Genomic DNA, 23403 nt, shown 5'->3' with positions numbered 1-23403 from the left:
CTGATGCTCATAGACTATTTGCTGGATGAATGAATAAATTCTAGATGCAGCCATGCCAAGCCACACAACCAGTAATTTGCAGGTCCAGGAATTGACCTCACATTTCTCAGACGTTAGTCTATTGTTCTGTCTTTGACTCCATATTGCCTGCAAAGAAGGTATGGGAAGAAAGTTGGGGTTGGCAGCAATGCTGCACCAGGAATCAGTGTGAGAAGAAAAAAGCAATGGGTCAAAAATGTTAGCATTATTGTGGGAACTCATGAGTCCCTAAACCTATTTGCAAGGCTAACAACCCAGGTGTGTAATAGCAGTCTGCCAGTTCAGTGACACAGAGCATCAGTGTTCACTGAAGACCTTTGATAATCATATTCATTCTCTTCTCCCACTCCTACCCTGCCAGGAGGAAGCCTTTTTGAGTCAAACCTGGAGAATGAAGGAAGCATTTCTGGCAGTGATTCAACATTTTATAGGCAGTCAGAAGGTAAATTTGCTTAAGAGTTTACAGCTACTGGGAAGTTGGAGGAATAGAAACACCTACAGGTACAGGTACTGCCAGGGTCCGCCAGGTGCATTGTTACCCCAGATGCAACTATCTACTACTATGTGTGAGTCTCCCTGGGTCACTTATTATTGCCAATTGCATGAATCCATCATATGGCCATCCAAAGTGTGGCCAAGGGAACAGCATTCATTGCCCAACCATCGATACTTTACAGTCAACTAGTAAATATTCTTCTGGAGTTGGAACGTATCAATCAACCCACTCACTTGTGCATCTCATATTAAAATATTCCCTTAAAGAAGGTATCATTTACTGATTAAATTCTACTTTTTTATACCAATATAATTGCCCCCTTAGAGCAGTGGTTAAAAACAAAACAAACTTCTAATTTCTAAGAAAACTTTATCACTTCAATTCTTTGTCTGAAGTACTGGACATTGATAATCAGTGCCCCCTGAATTGCCTTCCTCCTGTGTCCCCTACAGCTCATCTGTACCGTCTATTCTCTCTTTGGGGGCTGTGATGGTTAATTTTGTGTGTCAACTTGACTGGGCTAAGGGATGCCCAGATAGCCGGTAAAACTTTATTTCTAGGTTTGTCTGTGAAGGTATTTCTGGAAGAGAATAGCATTTGAATCCATAGACTGAGAAAAGAAGATCTACCCTCATGAGTATGAGTAGGTGTCATCCAATCCATTGAAAGCCCAGATAGAACTGAAACGCAGAGGAAAGGTGAATTTACTGTCCCTCTTCTGAAGCTGGGACATCCATCTTCACCTGCCCTCAGACATCAGAGCTTCTGATTCTTGGGCCTTCTAACTCAGGACTTAAACCAGCAGCTCCCCCATTCCACAGCCCTTCACATTTGGACTGAATTATACCACTGCTCTTATGGGTCTCCAGCTTGCACACAGCATATCATGGAACTTCTCAGCCTCCTTCATCACATGAGCCAATTCCCATCATAGATCTCCTATTTTATATCTATATATATCCTATTGGTTCTGTTTCTCTGAAGAACCCTAATACAGGTGTCTTCTCATGAAAATTCTGTCCACTGTTATCCTTATTACCTGCAGCTCCTCCATAGGTTACCACACACCATTGTACGACCTCAAGTGCACCTCCATTTGCTGCTGAGCCAGAAATGCCCAACCTTGATTTCATCCCAGAGTTCTAGGCTCAGATTTCTAATGCTTGGCCATTAGCACCTGAAGATCCTATAGGGTTCTTAACCCCAACTTGTCCTAGTCAAGCTCTTTAGCCACTTAGGTCCACCAGTGAGAGATATGTTTCCTTCAGTCCCTATCCTCATTTCCCCCAAGCTACAAAAGTACTTGTGAGCCCTGTTTTCAATCTTACCCTTTTCTCTCCATTCTAAACCCCTATCCTTCATACCTCTCTGCCCGAAACTCTCTGGTATTAGTGTTAATTTCAGTGGCCATCTGTATCAGCAGGGTTCTCCAATACACTAAATATATATGTATGTACATGTACACACACACACACACACACAGATTCCTTTTAAGGAATTGGCTCATGCAGTTGCAGGGGACTGGCAAGCCCCAAACATACAGGGTAGGCCAGCAGGTTGAAAACTCAGACAGGAGTTGCTGCTTCAGTCTTCAAGCTGAATTTCTCCTCTAGGAAACTTCAGTTTTTGCTCTTAAGGCCTTTCAAAGGATTGAATAAGACACACCCACATTAGGGAGGACAACTCTTACATGAAGTCACCTGATTGTAGATGTTAACGACATCTAAAGAATACCTTCACGGTAACACCTGGACTGGTGTTTGATTAAATAACTGGGTACTATAGCCTAGCCACATTGACACATTGACCATCCCACCATCTAGCTGGTCTTCTGAACTTTGGCCACTTTACCTTCTTAATCTTACCCCCAACCCTTGCCAACCTTTCTCTCTGAAACACTGACCTGAACCTTCACTTTTTACCCAGAGTTCCACATCACTTTCATCTAAGAATTATAATCATAGCATCCAAAGCCTTCCTAGTTACAGCTCCAGGTGCCTACCTTCCAGGAGTCTACACGGATAGTTATGCATGTCTCTTAGTGGTTACTTATATGTCTAATCACCCAGTATCTTGGAAGGTACATGAAAGCATGGACTCAGCTTGTCCATCAGGTTGTCACTGGGGCCATCACAGAGCCTAGCACACAAACGGTACTCAGTAAACATTTGTTTGATTCAACAAAAATTTGTACTATTTTCTGTGAAAAATACGTTGGTGACTATCTTGAAGAAGAGAGAGGGGAGATACAGTGTCTACCACCAGGGAGCTCTTAGTGTGTGTGATGACAATTTATATCGTGTAGGCTCTAGTTATCAAAACATTGGAAAGACTGTGCTACCTGGTGGTGTGCAGAGCCCTGGGCCGAGCTGCCCCTATGTGGCTCTATCATGACTGTCATAGCTGGCTTGTGACATACTCATCAGCTAGCTAGATCACTTTGACCTTAAGTGGATTGTTTAGAGACTTTATTATGTTTGCCAAATGATACTTTCTGTCTACATCTGTGTCCTTAAGAGTCTAAGAAGCTTGAATTATTTTTTAATTGAGTAATTAATGAATTGATGTAATCACACCCTGTCTCATTCCACAAAGAATTTTCAACAGCTTACAGGAGATTTGCATGTGTTAAATAATATATGAGTAGGAGATTATAAATGGAAACAGGAGGTTGAAATTGGGGAAAAGGAGACCCAAGTACCCAGCCCTTGCTGACCTACATTCCTGCATGTGATGTGACTTGGACTTCTAGGGAAAACTAAGAAAAGGATGATAGAAATTCTCACAAGTAAGAAGCTAAAATCTAGGATCTCAAGGGAAACAGAACTTTTCCCAGCACTTAGCTCCAAAAAGAACTCTTCACTTGGGGAAGTCCTTTACTTTCTCTCATTTGTTGCCATGTCTTAAAAAAAAAAAAAGTCCACTAAAAATATGGTAGCACGATATTTTTAAATCATGTTAGCTTGTATTCGTGTCAGTTTTGTGATTAAAATCAAGGGCTTTGAATTGGAAGGAATTTGGAATGGAATCCAAATTCAAATGCAAAGGAATTGGAATCCAACTGGATTCAAATCTTAGCCTTCTTGTCTTGCTGTGTACCTTGGGTGAGTTATTTAACCACTCTGTGCTTGAAATTTACCATCTGTAAAATTGTACCTATATGGCACCTACTTACCACTGGATTTTTGACAGAATTAACTGTGATCATGTATGTGAAACTCTGGGCCTGGGGCCTGCCATGTGGCTGAGCTCTGTGAGGTTGGCCAATGTTGTTAATACTGGTTGATAGTCTAAAAAATTATACCATAGAGTTTATATCTGCACTAAGTCATATGCACAGCCCAATGTCCTTAGTACAGTTAATAACATTTTCCCCATCATCACAATAATACATTATATGGACAAAATAAAGCATAATCTTTATCTGAGAAAGTGGATGAAGAACCATTATTTCCTTATATTAAGCCCTTTTGTTCAGTCATCTTTAAGCCACTCTGTGTGCTTGGACCAGTGCTTCATTTTTGTATGATCATATTCATACAACAATGAATGTGATCAATTCTCGTTCTCTGAAAGTGACCTGTGGGAAGGGGCCAGGGGCATGGAGCCTTTCTGGATGATGAAAGCAAGCCCAGAACCTGGGACAGACCTCAAGCAAAGGGTGAGGCTGAAGGGATTTGAGAAGATTTGTTAGAGGAGGAATTTTTGGGCCAAGCCTTGGGTCCATGGGAACCAGCACAGTTATGGAGCACGAGACTAGGAGGGAGGAGGAATGAGACAGCAGGCATGAAATAATCAAATAATTTGTTGCATATGGGGCTCTGGATGTGAATGATGCATAGGAGGCAGTTGTGAGGCAGGTGGAAAGGGTGAGGGCTTTGTGCGCTATGGTAAGCAGCTGAGAACTTATCCCAGAGCCCTTGAAGAATTTAAGCAGAAGAGCTTGAACAATCATTTTACTCATCATTCCCTTTTAGAAATGCTCTTTGTTCTGTTTCCTGTCTAGGACATAGTGTGATGGACACCTTGGCTGTGGCTCTACGGGTGGCTGAAGAGGCCATTGAGGAAGCAATTTCCAAAGCAGAAGCATATGGGGACAGCCTGGTAGGACCCCTCCTGCTCCTCTCTGCGGGGGGAGGTGTGGGTTGGGGTCCTGGCTGCCAGGAGAAAGTGCAGGTTGTCAGGAAATCAGTGTCTCAGCAGCTCTGACTAGAGCAGGGCCCTCCCTCTGCTTTTGTGGTCAGGATTCTCTTTGCAAAGTGATTGCCAAGTCAACCCAAGTGCACCCACAGCACACAGCCATTCTCTTCCCTCCGCAGGACAAGCAAAACGAAGCCAGTTACCTGCGGGACCACAAGGAGGAGCTAACTGAGGAACTGGCCACGACAATCTTGCAGAAGGTAGGTGGGCCCTGGCAGTGGGATGGCTGCAGTTTCCTGGCTGGGCCCGGAGTAGGGACTCTGGCAAGTAGCAGATGAAACATGGGGAGTGTCTCTGGTACTGTATCTTCTGTGCCTTCTCACTTTAGCCTTTTGTGCCCTGGGGACCCATGCAGAGGGAATCTATTGCACTGCTCTGCAGTCACTCCTGCTAGCTCCGTGCCCTATGCTGTCCCTTGCACAGTGTACCTGTCAATTACTTCTGAGAAACCAACCACCCCAAAACTCTGTGGCTTCTGACAAGGATCTTTCTGTCTTCCACAACCAATTCTCCAGCACCAACTGAGAAGTGAAATTCCATTCAGATACTAACTTCTTCCTGCAGTTAGTGCAGACCCCACATTTAAGGGCCCAGTCCCACAAGACTGCCACTGCTTCAGACACCAGCCACAAGTTTCAGGTATCCCCAAGCCACCACACTTCTCCTTACCCTGCTACAAATTTGGGAGTTTCCACGACCCTGGACCCTCAATTCAATGATTTGCTAGAACTCACAGAACTCAGAAAACTGCTTTACTTACCATTACCAGTTTAACATAAAGGGTACAGGTGAACAGCCAGATGAAGAGATACAGAGAGCAGCAGGGTCTGGGGACAGGATGTACAGAGCTCCCATGCCCTCTCTGTGAACATCACTCCACCAACACATCGATGTATGTACCAACTAGGAAGGTTTCTGTGCCTTGTTGCATCAGAGTTTTTAGCCAGGTTTCAGTATGTAGGCATGATTGATTAAATGATTGATTACCTGATTGAACGCACTCTCTAGTCTTTCTGCTCCGAGCCCTCTAATCATGCACTGTAGTTGGCTTTTCTGGCAACCTGCCGCCATCCTGAAGTTATCTAGGGACCTCACCTTGAATCACCTTGTTAGTATAACAAACACACTCCTAACACTTGAATCATTGCAAATGTTTTTTGAAACTGTGCCAGGAAATGGGGACAAAGACCAAATACAGACGCCCCTGAACTTACAGTGGATGGGGTTAAGTCCCGATAGTAACCCCATCCTAAGTTGAAGGTATTAGAAGTCAAAATGCATTCAATACACCTAACATACTCTTAATATATCCCAGCTTAGCCTAGCCTATCGTAAATGTACTCAGAACTTGCATTAGCCTATAACAGGTCAGAATCATCTAACTCAAAGCCTATTTTATAATAGTGTTTAATAGCTCATATAATTTATGGAATGCCATCCTGAATACACAGCGCATTCCCACCATCGTAAAGTCCAAAAATCTTAAGTCAAGGACTATCTGTATATATGTTTTGTTATGCCACAATTTACTTCTTGCTCACACATCTGCAGTGGCTGCACTTCCAGCTGTGGGTTGGGACAAAGTCGGCTGCAGCATGTTCACTCTGGGTCCCAACTGAGGGCACATCAGCTGCCTGTGGCCATGACAGGAGCACAAGCCAGCAAGAGGAAGCACACAGTGCTTATTAAGGCCGAGGCTTAGCTCTGGCTTACAGTTACTGACTCCCTCCTCTCATCTCATTGGCCAGAGCAAGTCACACATCGAGTCCAAAGCCAAGGGCTGGGATGTAGAATCTCCCTATACTAGGAGGGTCTGCAGAGTCACACAACAAAGTGCTGTATGCAGGAAGTGTTGAAAAACTTCAGTCTTCCCTTTTGGTCACAATAATTCACATCCCTTCCACATGCCAAGTAGACTCACCACACCCAAAGACCCCCAAATGTCTCATCCCATCACAATTCAAAGTACATTTGATCCACTTTTAGCTCCTTTTTAGCTGGAGATCTGTGAACTAAGCAAACGAATGATCTCCCCCCTCCATATACCCAACATGCAATGTTTGAAGAGGGACGAAGAGACAACACTGGCCCCACCCACCTGCAGAGGGGAAGAATGGGAAGCACTGGGGGTCACTGGTCCTCAGCAATTCTGAAATCCTGCTGGGTAACATGGCTGGGTCCCCACCCTGCCAGGGGAGATGGCACCTCAGTTCATTGTTCTCTGGGCTCTCGGCCTTCCTTTTTATCCTCCTGTCTGGCCTAAAGGAACATTGAAGAATATGCCCATCTTGGTGGCTTAGCACATTTCTTGACTGCTTCCTGCCTATAGGAAGTTGAAAGCCCAGAGACCTTGGTACAGATGGACTTACTAGGTCCAAATGACTGTGCGAATGAGCTGGATCTGGAGCCATTCTGGTGACTCTTGGTGTCTACCCCCTTGATAGGGCTTCCAGATGCTTCCTAAAGTCAGGACTTACAACCAGAGGCTCTGGGTTTGAAATCCAGCTCCACCATTTATGAGCTGTGTAGCCTTATCCAATAACTTAGTGTCTCTGAGCCTGTTTCCTCATCTATAAAAATGGAAAGAATTACAGTATGCACCTTCTAGAATTAAGTGAGGTAAAGCTTACACAATACCTAGCGTGAGGTCTGACACATGCTAGGCACTTAATAAATAGAAGAAGCTGTTAACATCATAAAAGGATTATTTGCAAACTGTAGAATGCTTAGTACGCTCAAGGCTATAGTTGTACTGGTTTCTCACAGAGCAGATCTGAAACAGCCTAGTGTTCTGTTGACATTAAGCTTGTAAGTGACTGAAAAATATTCCAAAGATGGTCCCAGTTACCCCAGATAGCATCAGGAGGCCTCTCTAATAACTTGCCCCTTTTTTGTCCTCCTCTCCCCAGATTATACGAAAACAGAAGAGCAAAAGTGAGCAGCAAGTGGAAGAAGAGCCAGGATGGCCACATCCCCAGAGTGGCAGCACAAAAGTGGCAGATGAAGGGACCTCAGCATCCCCTGGAGGCCACCGCACTCCTGCTGCCCTCTGGGTGAGTCCCCAAGCAGTGCTGGCCTACCCTCCACATGTGCAAGTCTGGGGCACACATTTAACCCTCTGTAGTTGAATCAGGTGGCCACTGGCCAGGGTAAAAATTTCAAAAAGATGGGGAGCGAAATTGAAAGAGAAAGTGAGTGTGTGTCAGGGGCCAGGAGGGGTAAGAGAGGAGAGAAAAACACAAATGGTCTATTGACAGTTATAGAAATAGATTTTACACAGAGACCAATTTAGGAAAAATACAAATGCTGATAGGCTGCATTTTTTTTTTCATTCTGAAAAGAATTAGTACTGAGTCCAGTGGGGGGAAATAACTTTATAAGGACCATGTGTATTCTTATAACCTAGATTGCTTGCTTTATTGAAACGGAAAAGTGACCGCAAGAAAATTGCCACTGCTATTTCAACCACCAAAATGGTCACATCTGGACACAGGAAGTCACAGTGTGGAGCCAACCTTTCTGTCTGTCACCTTGAGTCACAGAGCTCAGTGGTCTTCCCACGACCCAAGGGTTTGGTGCTGCTCCTGTCTGCAGTGGAGTTGCTGAGCCTGTCACATCTGTTGTTACTGGTTTTAGTAAGCCCAGTTGAGAATGTGCAAAGTGCTGGGGAAGAAGCTGGGTGGGGTAGGTTCTGCAAGAAACCGAGGGACTGGCCAGTAGGGCTCTGGTTCTGCTAGATATAGGGCAGCACACAGATGCACTTCAAAACTGGAAAGTTAGACATGGGAAAGGCAAGGCCAGGGGCTTACCCCATCCCCACTGGGGGTCCAGTGGCATTCATCCCTGCATGAGCAGATTAAAACAAGGGTGTGCAAAGCAGCACATGGTAGACTTGCAGTCCACAAGGGATCAGCATAGGTCACCTACATAAACTCCCTTGTCCTCGCCAACTGCCAGATGCACAGGGGTTACAAGGAGTATCTTTATGGCTTTATCAGAGATTAAACTTCATTGATTTATCAGCAGAACCTTTCTTCGTCAACATGCTGTCAGCTTGTTTTACTGCTGCTGTCATGCGTATGCTCAGCACCAAGGAGAACAAAACAAATAGAAGACTCCATGCCCACCCTCCAGAGCTTTATAATCTGGTTAGCAAGGCAGGAAGGGACACGGGTAAGGCTGGTTAAAAAAAAAAAAAAAAAGAGAGAGAGATAATGGGAGACAATACATCATTGGGTGCTGAGTTGAAAGATTAAGAATGGAAATGGATTTGGAATTCAGACAAGGGGCCTTTCCAGCAATGAGTGGAAAGGGATCCTACTGGATGGAGCAGAGGAGCAAAAGTCCTTCAAACAGCCTGTCACTCAGACTGGTCACAAAATCAGAGCTGCAGTTCCTGGGCTCAGGCTGCAGGCATGACATCACCTTGCATTTGGGGTCTTTCTGAAATATTTTCTGCAAACTCAAAGTATCAAGTCTTGGGGAGTTCCGGAAAGTGGAAATTCCCACAGCACCCCAGACTCAACCATGAGTCAATGAGTCAGAGGCAAGAACAGAGAGCTTGGGCTCTGTCTCTGCCACTCCTGGGGTAGGATTCTGGACTTGCCCTTGACTAGGTATGAGACCTTGAACAACTGTTTAGTTTCCTGTCTGTAAAATGGAAATAATAAGACCTGCCCTAAAGGATGGCTCTGAGGATTCCTTGTGTGGCCAACACAGTCTTTATTGAGCTTCCACTATGTGCAAGGTACTGTGCTAGGTGCTTGTATTAGTTTGTTCTTGTGCTGCTAATAAAGATGTACCCAATACTGGGTAATTTAAAAAGGAAAGAGGTTTGACTCACGGTTCCACATGACTGGGGAGGCCACACAATCATGGTGGAAAGTGAAGGAGGAACAAAGTCACATCTTATATGGTGGCAGGCAAGAGAGCGTGTGCAGGGGAACTCCCTTTTATAAAACCATCAGATCTCATGAGACTTATTCACTATCACAAGAACAGCATGGGAAAGACCTGCCCCCATGATTCAATTACCTTCCATCAAGTCCCTCCCACGACATGTGGGAATTATGGAAGCTACAATTCAAGACAAGTTTTGGGTGGGGCCCCGCCAGACCATATCAGTGCTACAGAGACAGTGGTCTCTGCAGATACAGCAGACTTCACCATCTAATGGTGAAACATGAGGAGTGCCATAAACAAGTAAATAACAACAATAACAAAAAACACAGGGGTATGTATTTCAGGAATTGTCATCAAGGGGATGGAGGGGAGGGAGTGCTGGGGACAGGTAGATGCTTGGTTAGGGAGCTGTCAGGGAAAACCATTTTTAGGAGATGACATGAAACCAAGACTTGAAAGATGAGAGGTCTGGGAGCAGTAAGAGGAAGGGCACTACTACAGGGGGAATGATGTGTATGGAGGCTCTGAGCAGGAAGGAACTTGGTATGTTCAAGAAATAGAATAGTGGTTATGTGGCTAGAAAATGGGGTAAGGGGCACAGTGGCAGTGGCAGGTGACTAAATGAGACATGGACATAGTTATTGCTCTATTATTAACTTATTTCTACATTTTGAAATAAGGGTGACTGTATCTTCAAAGTATCCCCTATGAGTTATGAGCTGTACTTCACTGTGTTTTGGACAGCAAGGCTCCAGGCCCAGAGAGCAGAGCTGTTGGCGTATCACTCACCTGCTCCAATTCCCAGACCACCTGCTGCCACCAGCCCAACCCCACTGTGGGTCCTCACCAGTGCCCTCTCCCCTTCCTTCCCACACACAGCCAGATGGCATCAGCTTGCTTCTCTTCTAAGATATCAACTCACCCATTAGAACATTTCCATCCACTCACTGCATCTTGGGGCTGTCTCATTCTTCCTTTATCAGAAGCTGAAAGCTCTTTCTCTGACCCTGTCTCATTTCCCCTTGCACTAAAAAGACCTCACTCCCCAGAAACAGACCTTTCCTGATTCTTCCTATTGGCATCAAGTGACTGCAGTTCTGCACAGTAACTAAAATTCTCACGTAAATCCCGTGAACAGAGAGGCATGGGAAGGGGGTCATCACAGAAAGCTTGAATAGTAATGTTAATAATGGAGTGATAGTCAGGTATCTATAGTAATAACACAGGAACAATACCTTTTCTTTATATAAATTTTATATGCAGCGGGCTTTCACACATTGTTTCCTTAGCTCCACATATGAGCACCCTGCATTGTCCCCATTTTACAAAGGAGTAAACTGAATCATAGCTACCCCAAGCCACTGGAACTAAGTGATTGCAGGTCTTCTGGTTCTGAGCATTTCCTACACTCCATTGTCTCCTGTTCCCTTGGGAAGCTCCGGACATGGAATGCCTGCTTCCCCACCAGATGGTCGCTGGATCTCCTTGTCATGCATATGGTTAAAACTGGACATAGTGCCCCTCCCACCTCCTAGAGACCAGAGATGCTCTGTGTATCATTAGAGATGTAGGACAGTGGGCTCTTGTATCATAAGCCAAAACGGTGGGCACAACAGTAATGACAGCCAATAGTGTTCCCGTTTCAGCAGCAGGACAGCAGAGGCATTTCATCCACACTCCTCAGCCAAGCACTGGCTGAAAGCAGCTTCAAATAAACAACTATGACCCTTCCCAAGGGGAATCTCCCGCTTGGCTCATCAGCTCACTGGAATGAACTCAGTCCACCCAGGACACAGGCGTGGCCACCGGCTGTTTTCACTGAGGAAGACATTTAGAGGCACAAGCCAGAGTCTCATGGGATTTCCCTTTGGTTTACTAAAACAAATACCTCTCAGGATTTTATTTGTTTTGTCAGAAAAAAAATCTGTCTTGCCAAACGCCGGCCTCCTGCACAGCATAACTCATGGCTATGCTTTGACATCAATGTAAAGAGAACTTAAGCATTTGTTTTTTTGAAGCAAATAGAGGAATATTATTTATTTTGAGATTTTTATGTAAAAATGGGGCCTAATGGAAGCCCCTCCCTGAATGTAACATATCTTTTGAATTTCCATTGCAATACTTTGCAAGATATGTCCACCTCCCTCCAGCTTGAATCCACCTTTTAGGGAGGGAGGTGGGAGAGAACTGTGCGGCTGTAGCTTGGGAAAGCACCATCAAGGATACTGACACATACCCTTGGGTGAGCACCTCTCTTGGCATAACAGTGTAACCACCCAGATCATATGCCTGGCAGGGGTGCAGGCACCTTACAGGAGGAACAAGGTTATCAGCTGGCTCTTTGTTACTGCAGCCTTCATCTTTATCTTAGACATTTGATCAAGGAGACTCCCTCCTGTCCTCTCCCTGTGAGTTCACACTATCCCGTGATTTTCAATATGTAAACAGCATACTTTTGTCAACAGTATCAGGAAGGAAGAAGTATATGCTCTGTCTTCCCCCCGTTCATACTTACACTCATGAGGAGCTGCCCCAAGCGAAGAAGCCTGAATTTGAGAGTAAAGAGAAATCTGTTATGCACTCAGCTAGGTCCCGGACACAATTTTCCCTTGAGAAGCCACTATTATCAGCCCCTTCACGATTGTCTGAGGTCAGACGTGTTCTGGATTTTCCACAGCTCAGCACCGGGTGTGTAGTAGGCATCTTGCAGTACAGGTCCATGGCGGTTGATGGCCGAACAAGTCTATTAGCGGGGCTATAATGGAGACCTGGACTTGAACCTTTCCCTTCAGGTTTCCAGGACACCTGTGGAGGAGGAAAAGTGTACGAATTAAGGTCCCAGCAAAAACACTGGGATCCATACCCTCATAAATCATCATTTTTAGTACCTGACTTGGTTTAAAGACAAGCACTGTGATTAGAGCTTTTAAAAAATGTTATTGGAGGCCAGGTGCAGTGGCTCATGCCTATAATCCCAGCGCTTTGGGAGGTCAAGGCGGGTGGATCACAAGGTCAGGAGATTGAGACCATTCTGGCTAACACGGTATAACCCCATCTCTATTAAAAATACAAAAAATTAGCCAAGCATAGTGGCGGCCACCTGTAGTCCCTGCTACTCGGGGGGCTGAGGGAAGAGAATGGTGTGAACCCAGGAGGTGGAGATCGCGCCACTGCACTCCAGCTTGGGCGACAGAGCAAGACTCTGTCTCAAAAAAAAAAAAAAAAAAAAAGTTATTGGGATGGAGAGCTTGCACTGTCCCAACTGTGGTGATAAGAATGCATTAAGTCTTAATTCATTGGCTCATTTAGAAAGGCCTATACTAAGTCCTAGCCTGAACGCCACCAATACTTGAAGTGGTGAAACAGATACTCATCTGTCCCCATTGGGCTTCAGTCATCTACATTTAAGAGGACAAGCTGAGGTGACCCACAGAACCCACACTGGCCAGCTCAGGAAGATGAGCCACAGATACCCCAACAGCAATGACAGGAAATGACCTGGATCCTCCCCTGACCTTATTCCCACTTCTCTTCCTCCCTCCCTCCTTTTGTGCTTGTCTCTGGCCTGCTGCCCTCCCTTCCCATTCTCAGACTCCCATTGGGTGTGGTTCCCCATGTCTTGCCCCCCGATAGCACTGGCCTGACTTCCCTTGGGCAGGAACCCTCTCACCAGTACCATAGCAGGGCCAGCCTGGTGCCCACCAGGGGTGACACATATGGTAGACAGGGTCAGCTTTCTCAAATGCTGTATACAGCGTGGCTGGGGAGACTCATGTAGGCTAAGCCACTCCTTTACCTGGCCCTAATATCCTATGATGAAAAAGCCTGTGCCAGGAGAGTGAACCCAAATTTCAGACCACTGGTCTAGGGCTTAAGTCCAAGAGTTAATTTCAGGTCCAAGAGTTAGGACCCAAAAGGGACTGACCCTGGCCAAAGCCACTATATGGCACACCTCTGGGAACCCCCATTCATATGGAATACAATGCTATTAGTGCCCCCTGGGGATGTGTAGCTGCTGCCGAGGCAAGGAATGTGAGAAACAACCATTGGTTGAGGACCATGCACTATGTTTGCACATTACATGTGATTTCTTTTAATCCTGGCCACAACATAAGGACATATATTATTAGACCAATTTTATGGATGAAGAAACTGAAGCTAGAGCATTAACATAACTTGCCTAAAGTCATACAGGTAGTAATAAGTGGGGCCAGAATTTGAGTATCTCTTTCCTGCTCCAAAACTGTTGGTCAAGTTTCTTCCTCTCTAAAATGAGATCAGTAGTTCAGTGATCTCCACGGTCCCTTTCAGCTGAGAGGTTCTGAGGCTGCACTGTTCAGTATGGTGGCTAAAAGCCACAAGTGACTTTTTTTTTTTTCATCTTTTTTTTTTACAAGTGACTATTTTAATGTAAATTAAATAAAACTAAAAATCTAGTTCTTTGGTCACACTGGCCACATTTCAGGTGCTCAGGTGCACCAGTGCCTGCCTGGTGGTGACTATGTTAGACGGTGCAGATGTAGAACATTTCCATCATCCATCAAGTTGTATTTGCACAGCACTGGTCTAGGGATTTAGATAAAGAAGAAGAGATGAACAAATGGCACAAAAGCAGAAATACAAGGCCAGGTACGTGGCTCATGCCTGTAATCCTGGCACTTTGGGAGGCTGAGGTGGGAGGATTGTTTGAGGCTAGGAATTCGAGACCAGCCTGGGCAATACAGTGAGACCCCATCTCTACAAAAAATAAAAATAAAAATTAGCTGGGTGGGCTGGGCACAGTGGCTCACGCCTGTAATCCCAGCACTTTGGGAGGCTGAGGCGGGTGGATCACCTGAGGTCAGGAGTTCAAGATCAGCCTGACCAACATAGTGAAACCCTGTCTCTACTAAAAATACAAAAAATTAGCTGGGTGTGGTGGTGGGCACCTGTAATCCCAGCTACTAGGGAGGCTGAGGTAGGAGAATTGCTCGAACCCAGGAGGCGGAGGTTGCAGTGAGCCAAGATCACACCATTGCACTGCAGTCTGGGCAACAAGAGCGAAACTCCATTTCAAAAAAAAAAAAAAAATTAGCTGGGCATCGCGGTGCATGCCTGGGGAAAATGAGGTGGGAGGATCCTTTGAGCCCAGGAAGTCAAGGCTGCAGTGAGCTATGATTGCACCACTGCACTCCAGCCTGGGCAACACAGCAAGACCCTGTCTAAAAAAAAATATATATATATATATATGCCTGGACACAAACCAATGGGCTGAGTTTCAGTTCTTGGGTACTTCAGAGAACATAGCTCTCCCACCTTTCCTCAAGCTGTTCTCACCCTGGACACTCATCTGCATCACCTGCCCAAGCCCTGCTTTAAGGGTCTTGATGCAAGGGGTCTGGGGTGGAGCCAGGGCTTCCATATTACCAGAAGCCCCTGAGTGATGCTGACAGGATGCCAGGCTTAAGGATAGTATCTTTATAATATCTTGAGACAGAATCCTGACCTACAGGCTGTGGAGGGCCCTAAACCTGTGGCCTCCTGATAGGGCCTCCCCTTTTTCAATTTTCCAAAGACCCAGACACCTTTGGCTTAAGAAATAACCATGCAGAATCCCCAGACCCCATCAGCACCAGTGCTTAGGCTTGACTGCAAAACCCAAACTTAATTCTTCCCCATCCAGATGGGATTTCTCATCTATTCTCTTGGAAGAAGGTTCGGTGTGAATGCTCCATTTTTAATTTCCTCCCTCATTGTGTGCTCTCTGCCAGTATGGGGGTCAGTGCGACCTGGCTTTCAAAACCTTAAGATGCAATATCCTAGAAGGCACCAGTGTGGGTGTTATAATTCATTTCATGCCTCTTTGGGTGCATGCAAATAAAAAGGCCTCTCTGTAATAATATTGTGATCTTATTGTAATGATGATGGTGACACCAGGGACCAGACACTTACTGTGTGCCCAGTGACTAAGATGAATCTCTGTCTGGCTTTCTCTGTTCTCCTGTCTTTTGTCCCTTCCTATTTTCTCAGCCTTTTCCCTTTGTCTCTGTCATTTCCTTCCTCATATTCCTTCTCTCTTTTGAATGGCCATAGTATAGGACTAAAGTACTTTTTATCATTGCTATAATTATCGGATTGAATTTAATACTTACATCTGACCCTATATACATACGACCACTCTTCTTGATTTGTCCTCAAATCTTTGATACTAAAAACATTCTCTCCCTGTTTTTTATTGTGGGCTCTTTGAGAGCAAAGACTATTTTAAAGCTGCGGTTGGTGCCACAGGGAGCCTGTCCCGTTGGTGATAATCATAGCAATCATAGCAACAATCTATGGTTCCAACAGATATAAGTAGAACACATTGCTGCTGCCCACACAGGAGATGCAGCTACTGCAAAGAATGGTGTACCAAAAGTAACTGATGATCACACTGGGTGTTTTGCCCAGAGCTTCGGGACTGGTTGGTTCAGATGGCAAGTCCTGCTGGGCTGGGGCGCATTAACCAGGAGTGCATTTTCCCAGGCTTGCAGCAAAGGCTGTCAGGCACACACCAAGAAAGCATGGAGGAGCATCAAATTGGAATCAGTCAGACCCGAGCTCAACCCTTGCCTTACCCTTGGCCATCCATATGCTTTGGGCAAGTTATTCAATCCTGACTCTGTTTACTCAATCAAGTTGAGTGAGAGAACAGTTACACCGGCTCAGTGGTAACACTTAATAAATGCTCTTATTTGGCTAATATTTATTGAATGCTTTCTCTGTGCTATGCATGATACTGATCCCTTAACATGAGGAAACTGAGGCTTAGAACAGTTAAAGTTTTTCCAGGATCCCACATAGCAAGAGGAGGAGCTGGCATTTACCCACTACCAAATGTATCACCCATAAGTTAATGCCCAAGGAGTTAAGAGGAAGGGCCTCTCTGAAAGCCCAAATTCTCAAGTTCATCAATGCAAAGGATTGCTGATGTGCCAACATTCCTGGATCCATGGACTCCCCCTACAGCTCCCTTGCACAGATGTTCAGACACTATAACTCAGACCAGTCCTTCCAGTCACCAGCCCTGCGTCTTCTGTGTACCCTAGAATAAGTAAGACAAGCGGAGGCTGTGGGTAGGAAAGAAAAGTGGGCACAGAGGGCTCAGCCAGGGTTATAAGCCAGCGTAATAAACAAATAAATTACTCCTCTCTGGCTGAACTAGCTGGTGAGTAAAAGCATTGTTGTGGTGCCCTCTGCTGGGCGTGTGTTGCTTGTAATGAATTTGTGGCAGAACCACACCTGGGTCTCAGAACTGTCTTTTCCACCCTGGCTGGAGACTGTAGGCCACCAGTGGCCTAGAACCTGTTGGAGACAGCTCTGTTGAGCCTTTTGTGGTTGTCAGGGTATAGTTTTTTTCTAGTGTGGAACAATGACTTGCCTGAAATAGACTATCTTTATAGCCTGGCATTCCCCACTCTCTGCTATTGGGACCAGAGAGGGACTTTTCATTTGTTAGTCTTGGCTTTTGTAGGGAATGGGGGAGAATTTTTGTCCCATAAAAAAGGACCCCAGCAACCACATATACACACAAGTCTGAGTCACTGCAAAATGAAATATTAAGTATTGTTTCCCCCCAAACTTGTATTCAGTGATTTACAGTGAGAAGCTTATAGATATTTTTTAAAGGCTAGATACAGTAAATGGCTTCTGTGAGGCTGTAATAATACTGCATCTGGCAACTAGACTGTCAGCTTCATAAGGGCCAGCACTGTGTCTTACAGCCTATAAATTCAGTCACAAACATGCAACCAAGGATCTCAAACAAAAGGCCATCCCTGCCCTCATGGAGTTCATTGTGTGTGGAAGACACAGCAAGTCAGTGCACAACTATAACGGTGTGGACAGAGCTGTGTTATCACACAGGAGGAGAAACCTAGCCAATCCCAATGTACACCAGGGCCAAGGGTGTGTCCCTCTTGATACGTGGAAGTTTGCCAGAGAATGATGTTTTCCTTCATTTTTAATAACTTCACTTGCCAGTTGACCATCATCCTCAATCTCTGTCTTCTCTGAAAGCTGCTCATTTTCTGGCAGATATTTAGCAAAATCACAGAATGGCTGTGAATTCCCAGCCCCATGAACACCTTGGGTGTTGTCAAGCTGCATCATCCAAAGTGCTCTGGACACTCGGGGCAGGGTCAGTGCTTGCTATGCCCTCAGAATGAAAGAGATGACACTCAGCCAAAAGCCACTGCACTCGTGTCTTAGCTTGGCTCTCCTCCAAGTCAAACCTTGCTCTCCAGGATGTAAGTGTAGATGACAATGGGCTCCTTTTTCTTTCTTTCTCTTACTCCCTAATTTTGTGTAAGAAATTGGAAAAAAAAATTAGGCACTTTGAAAAACTCATTTTGTAACCATTCACTCCATAGCAAACATTCATTGATTTCCAATTCTGTACCAGTTACTGTGCCAGAGGCTACAGATGTCACCGCTAAAAGAACATTACCCTCAGTTGCTCCACAGTCTAATGGGGGCCCCAGGCCAGAAGAGAGATGTTTGCAAGAGTGCAGTAAAACATAAGTATCGAAGAAGCCCATGACCCCCAGCCCAGCTTGGGGAAGGGGGCAATTGGTAGATTTCCCACAGACCATGGCCTGCTTGAACTGAGCCACAGTGTCTTGAGGAATTGATAAGACAGGAAGAGCTCATCACCTCTGGGTTGTGTTCACCTATGACCATTGCATCGAAAGGCAGGTCTGGAGGCCCATCATGCTCTCTCCTCTATATTTGAAGGGATGGGAGCAGGTTGTAACACTTGGTTCATAGCTTAGAGGGTTCCATATTTGTTCTATAAGCCCACCTTCCTCCTAGATCACCCCCAGGTCTCATGGGGGAAGTAGAGGTTTCCTACGACTCTTTCTGAATCAGAACTGGCCTGCATTACCACTCTCCAACAGAGTGTACCAGATGCCCTGTATGTGAGGGGTCCTGGGTCCTAGCCTGGCCTGCGATAATGGGGATGCTGGGTTTTGATCCTCATCTATCTCTGTGTCTTTCCTCAGACTGGTCCAGAGTCCTTAGGAGGCAAGGCCATTGATTGCATCTTCCTCTTCCAACCTCTAATCTTAAAGCTCAGTGTTGTCACCCAAGAATCCTGTGCTCATTTTTGCCATATTTCTTTCATTCTTATTCTCTCATACCTTTTTTTAAAGCTACCATTATCATACAGTTTACTGTGAGTGCAGGGCAAGATTAAGTTTCCACATCTCTCAAGGAATTAAGTCACTTGGCCAAGGTAGTATAGCCAAGGTGGTCATGGAGCCCAGGCACGGCTGACTCCTGGGTGCAGCTCCAAAGCACCCCATGGCCCTGCCCACAGCTCTTCTCTGAGAGAGCTTGCCTTTGTCTCCTAGTCTAGGTACCTGTGGGAGAGAGAAAGGTGAGGAAATGAGCACACTTTGCACTGGGACAGAAGGGAGTAGGGGCTGCTGGTGCTGATGTCAGCCAGCAGGGGGAAGCCCACTGCAAAGGGGCCTGAGCTTCTGATCAGTACTTTGTTTAATACTGTAGTCATAGATGCTTTCGGTGGCTTTGTGAATATACCCTTTCCTTCCTAAGATTGCCAATGTAAAAAGAGTAAAATAACCAGTAAAATATCATTCCTTCATTAAATGGCAAAGGAAAACTTTAGTCTCGTTCTCTTTGATAAAATTCTCTATACAACATTTGAGCATCACAATACAACATATTATATATATATAATTCAATTTGAATTTGTTCCTGTCAGTCACTTGAATTTCCATTTCTGCCACTTATCCTTAGGTTAGAGTTTTTTTCCTTCCTTTAATTTAGGAGCTACATGGGAATATGTTGTAATAGTCCTGTGCTGTGGATGGATCATACCTTGCTCTGGGATCTCTTCAGGTTTGGAGATCTTTGAGGAGAAGATGCTTTCCATTTTGCACACTCGAGAGCAACTCATCACGCACAGTTGGCCCTGAGAAATATTGGCCGCAAGAGGGGTGGATAAGAAAGAGCCGTATGAGAGCTGGCCCCATAAAATTCCACTACATCTCATTCTTTCTACTAGGCCTGGCTGACTTGCAAGGGAATAAACATTTGTACCATTACCTGGCATTATACACTGATTTGCAGCTTTTAAGGCTCACATGAAAAGAGCCATTACCATTAAACATGTTTTCTCCATGCTGTACAATGTCTGTCCCCAAAAGGTGAAGGCATACCTCCCAGGTGTTGTACTTATGAGCTCACCCCTTCCCCTCTTTTCTTTCCACAGCGGTCCCAGTCTGCCTTCTCAATCATTGGAGAAGAAGCCCTGAAGACCCCTCCAGCGGAGGCTGCATCGAGGCAGCCAAGGGACCAAGGCCAACACCCAAGAGCAGAGTCTGCTCTGCCCAGCTGGAAGAGCGTGGACAGGCTGGATGAAACAAGTAACTGTTTTAAGCAGCATCTAGTTGGTCTGTGGGTTTCAAAAGTGTGGTTTGGAGGCTTCTCAGCTGTTGCATGGCCACTCAGCTCCTCTTCCCATAAGTCTGAACTGGTGTGTGTCCCTCTGGGCCACCACGTCATGAGGCCTCCAGCACAACACACAATATATAATGTGGTCGTGTTCTCCACTCAGGCAGTTTTCCTAGCTGCTCTGGCAGGATGAAGGCTCTCAGGGTGTCACTATATTCTATGCTCTGTGCTGAGACCTGTGGGACAGGGGTGGGGAGAGGTGGGGAGGTTCCTGGACAAGTGTGTTCACATCACTCCACTGCACACCCACTTCAGCTACCTGTTCTGTGTGGACTAGGAGAATGTGTCTTATGTAGGCCAGGAACATTAAACTACCCTCTCATGGCATTTCAACTTTCAAAGGGATTTGGGTCCCACCAAATTTGGGTCTGTAGGTCTGGTTTTAAGGATGTCCTTTCTGAAACTGGATACATTAGTTAGGGTAGCATATGCCACTATAACAAGTAAACTGAATATCTAAGCGGCTTAATGCAATAATTTTCTTTTTCATTACACAACAGTGCAGTACAAGTACCCCTGGCCTGTGGGAAGCCTTCAGAGGCCAAAGTACAAGGTTCCAACTTTGTGACTCTATCATCCTCCAGGGCTTCTGAGTCCTTTATGGGCTCATCCACATTCAGACAGCAGATGGAGGAAGGGAGAATGGAGAAGGCAGGGACCTGCTTCTTAACCATCTCAGCAGGGAGAGCTCACACCACTTTCACTCCCAACCTGTGGACAGGAACTGGTCGCGTGGCCCCACCTCAATGCAGGAGGCCCTGAAAAATGGCATCCTGGCCAGGCAGATGCATACCAGTAACATGGCTGGGTCATGAAAGGGTCTTTGGTGGGCAGTTGTCTATCCCTGCCTGAGGGACGTCCTGAGGACGGCATTGCTATTTGCTTGCGCCTCTGCTCTTCCTGCTTCCTCCCCCTAGAATGTCCTGCCTCTACATGGGACAAGTCAGCTTGCCCCTTTAGAGACTCTTCAACATGTATGGCACGTGGTCCTTTGTAAAGCTGTTGAGTCATGTAATCCCTCAAAATGAAGGGGCTCAAATGAACTGAGTCATTTTCCTAAAGTCTCATATCAGAAGACTTTAAGGTGCTTGGACCCATCACCGTGGGTGATGGCCGAGGGCCATGAAGTCCCTGTGCTCAGGGGGCCTCCTGGTCCACATGAATGTCAGACTAAATCTTCCACCTACCCCCGCACAGGTCTACTCCTCTCTTCCTATTTCCTGCATACACACACTGTGTTGGGAGGCCAGGCATATCTGTCTTCACATGAAGAAACCATTAACAGTATTCTCATCCCATGTCCTGTCAGACTTAGACCCCTTTCCTAAACAATGAAAACAACAAAAAAGATTAACAGCAGCATAACCATCCTAGTAATAAGCTTTTAAAGATTGTGCTGTTATTTCTACTCTAAAAGGGAAAAGATTTAACCAACGACTGTAGAAACAAAATCCATTATTATCACAGTGCAAAGAATCAGAAAACATTAAATATTTTTAACTGTCATTCTAAAGATTTACCAAAAGAGATTATTTTTATATTGACCTTTTAGTACCTATCAGTAGAAACTGCAGTGCCATGACATTGCAGAAATTCTGCAGCAGATGATCGTTTCTTTACTTAGGTATATGGTGTTCATTTTTGTTTTTTAAGTGCATTTTTCTTTTCTAGATATGCCTTTCTTTCCTCCCTCTGCCCTCCCAGTCTATTCATATTCATTCATTCATATTCTCACTCTCTCTCTTCTTCCTCATTTTCTCAGTTCTCTCTCCTTCACTATGGATTGCAAATGCACACAGAAAAGGGACTGTTAGATTCCATAGAGTACCTGAGAATACCACATAATAGAACTGCAATGCACAATATCTAGCTTTCTAAAATCACTTTAAAACATACAGAGTCCATATGTAGGCACTATTTTATTTTTTCCTCCAACAGCATTACTAGACACTGTCATTATTTTGTTTTGCGGATAAGAACATTGATGGACAGGGAAGTTAAGTGACTTGTTCAAGACCCCACAGCCAACATAGGCAGAGCTGGTCCTCAAATCCAAACATCATGACTCCAATTTGCAGGCTTTCAACTACTGCATTATAAGTGTCTCTCTACCATAAAAACAAACAAACAAAAAACATCATTTCAAAATTCAGACTTGCAAAGTGATAAATGTGTAGGATATTATAAAAACAACTACAAGATGCTCTGTTTCACAAAATAGTTTCCAACCGGATTATAAGCATTCATAATAAATTTGCAAAGGAATTTTGTTTCCCAAACATGATTTTGGACATAATTTTCTGTAAAATTAGGCACCCATAGGTAATTTTTCAATTGTATATAAACATAAAACTTAGTTCCACAACATCACACACCCAAAAAAAAATTTCACATTCTGCTCAAAAATCTAGGCATCTCTCAGGATAAAGATTTAAAATTTTTTAAAAAGGACTTGGGTGGAAAGCTTCTGGTTTTCTGAGGAATTTTTAGCCCTTGACATGCTAAACTGTCCATGCCAGCCTCAGAGGTCTTGAGGGATGTCTAAAATGTTTAGCAGGAAGCACATTATTCCTACAGGCATTGCTCAGTCTCGGTTGGGCGGAAACATCAAATAGAGGAGTTCTGGAGATGGAGGTCATCTTAGAAGGTGAATGCCCACTCAGCTATATTTAGCAGTTGTGTTTATGCCTCAGGAGGAGGGTTGATTCAGATTCCTGTTAGTGCCCAGTTGGGGTCAGTCTTAGGGACACTGTGGTTTGGGTAAACCACAGTAACTCTGCTTTCAGTCTTGACAGTGCTTATAGCAGTTAATGGGTTCCCCCCAAATGTATTTTCACTTTGTAAACCTTGACTGGGCATCTACTGTATATGCTGTGTGTGCTCAGTGTTGGGGAAATAAAGATCGGGGAATTGTCACTGCTCTGGGATCACTCACTGAGAGTTAGTTGTCTGCAAAATAATGGAAGAGCAGGAATTTGGAGAAAGAGGAAGCGAGAGCAGGATCCCCGAGGGGTGTTCCTGATGGACCGAGAGACTGGGATATCAGAGTGCAGGTGCAGCTTTGATGATGCTGCTCAAAAACCACCAAAGTTTTCACATGGTTGGGTATTCAGGGAGCCATCTGTGTTTTTGCTAAGAAGTAAAATTTGCTGAGGTAAAAGTTAGTCAACTTCTAGCTTCCACGGAGGCATGAGGCAACCTGGGGTTATAAAAAAGCAGGAGAAGGGGAGTTGGCAATGGGCCGAATGCCATCTCACCATGTCGTG

The 23403-nt window shown here is 45.0% G+C and overlaps 1 protein-coding gene across 8 annotated transcripts in view; it reads left to right on the top strand.

The window, feature by feature from the left end:
- MYRIP (myosin VIIA and Rab interacting protein) overlaps window positions 1-23403 on the top strand; it is a 404653-nt gene that overhangs the window by 310320 nt on the left and 70930 nt on the right. For 7 of the 8 annotated variants that reach the window (XM_031662842.1, XM_031662839.1, XM_031662841.1 and 4 more), the window contains 5 exons: window positions 401-481; window positions 4542-4639; window positions 4855-4935; window positions 7645-7788; window positions 19896-20049. In XM_031662842.1, coding sequence (XP_031518702.1) covers window positions 401-481; window positions 4542-4639; window positions 4855-4935; window positions 7645-7788; window positions 19896-20049 — 558 coding nt within the window. The remainder of the gene's footprint in view (window positions 1-400; window positions 482-4541; window positions 4640-4854; window positions 4936-7644; window positions 7789-19895; window positions 20050-23403) is intronic. The other variant, XM_031662840.1, reaches the window with a different exon arrangement.

This window comes from Papio anubis, chromosome 2 (assembly GCF_008728515.1).
Source record: "Papio anubis isolate 15944 chromosome 2, Panubis1.0, whole genome shotgun sequence".
Taxonomy (NCBI): domain Eukaryota; kingdom Metazoa; phylum Chordata; class Mammalia; order Primates; family Cercopithecidae; genus Papio; species Papio anubis.
Note: the sequence above shows the minus strand (reverse complement) of the source record. Positions and strands in the feature narration are given on the sequence as shown.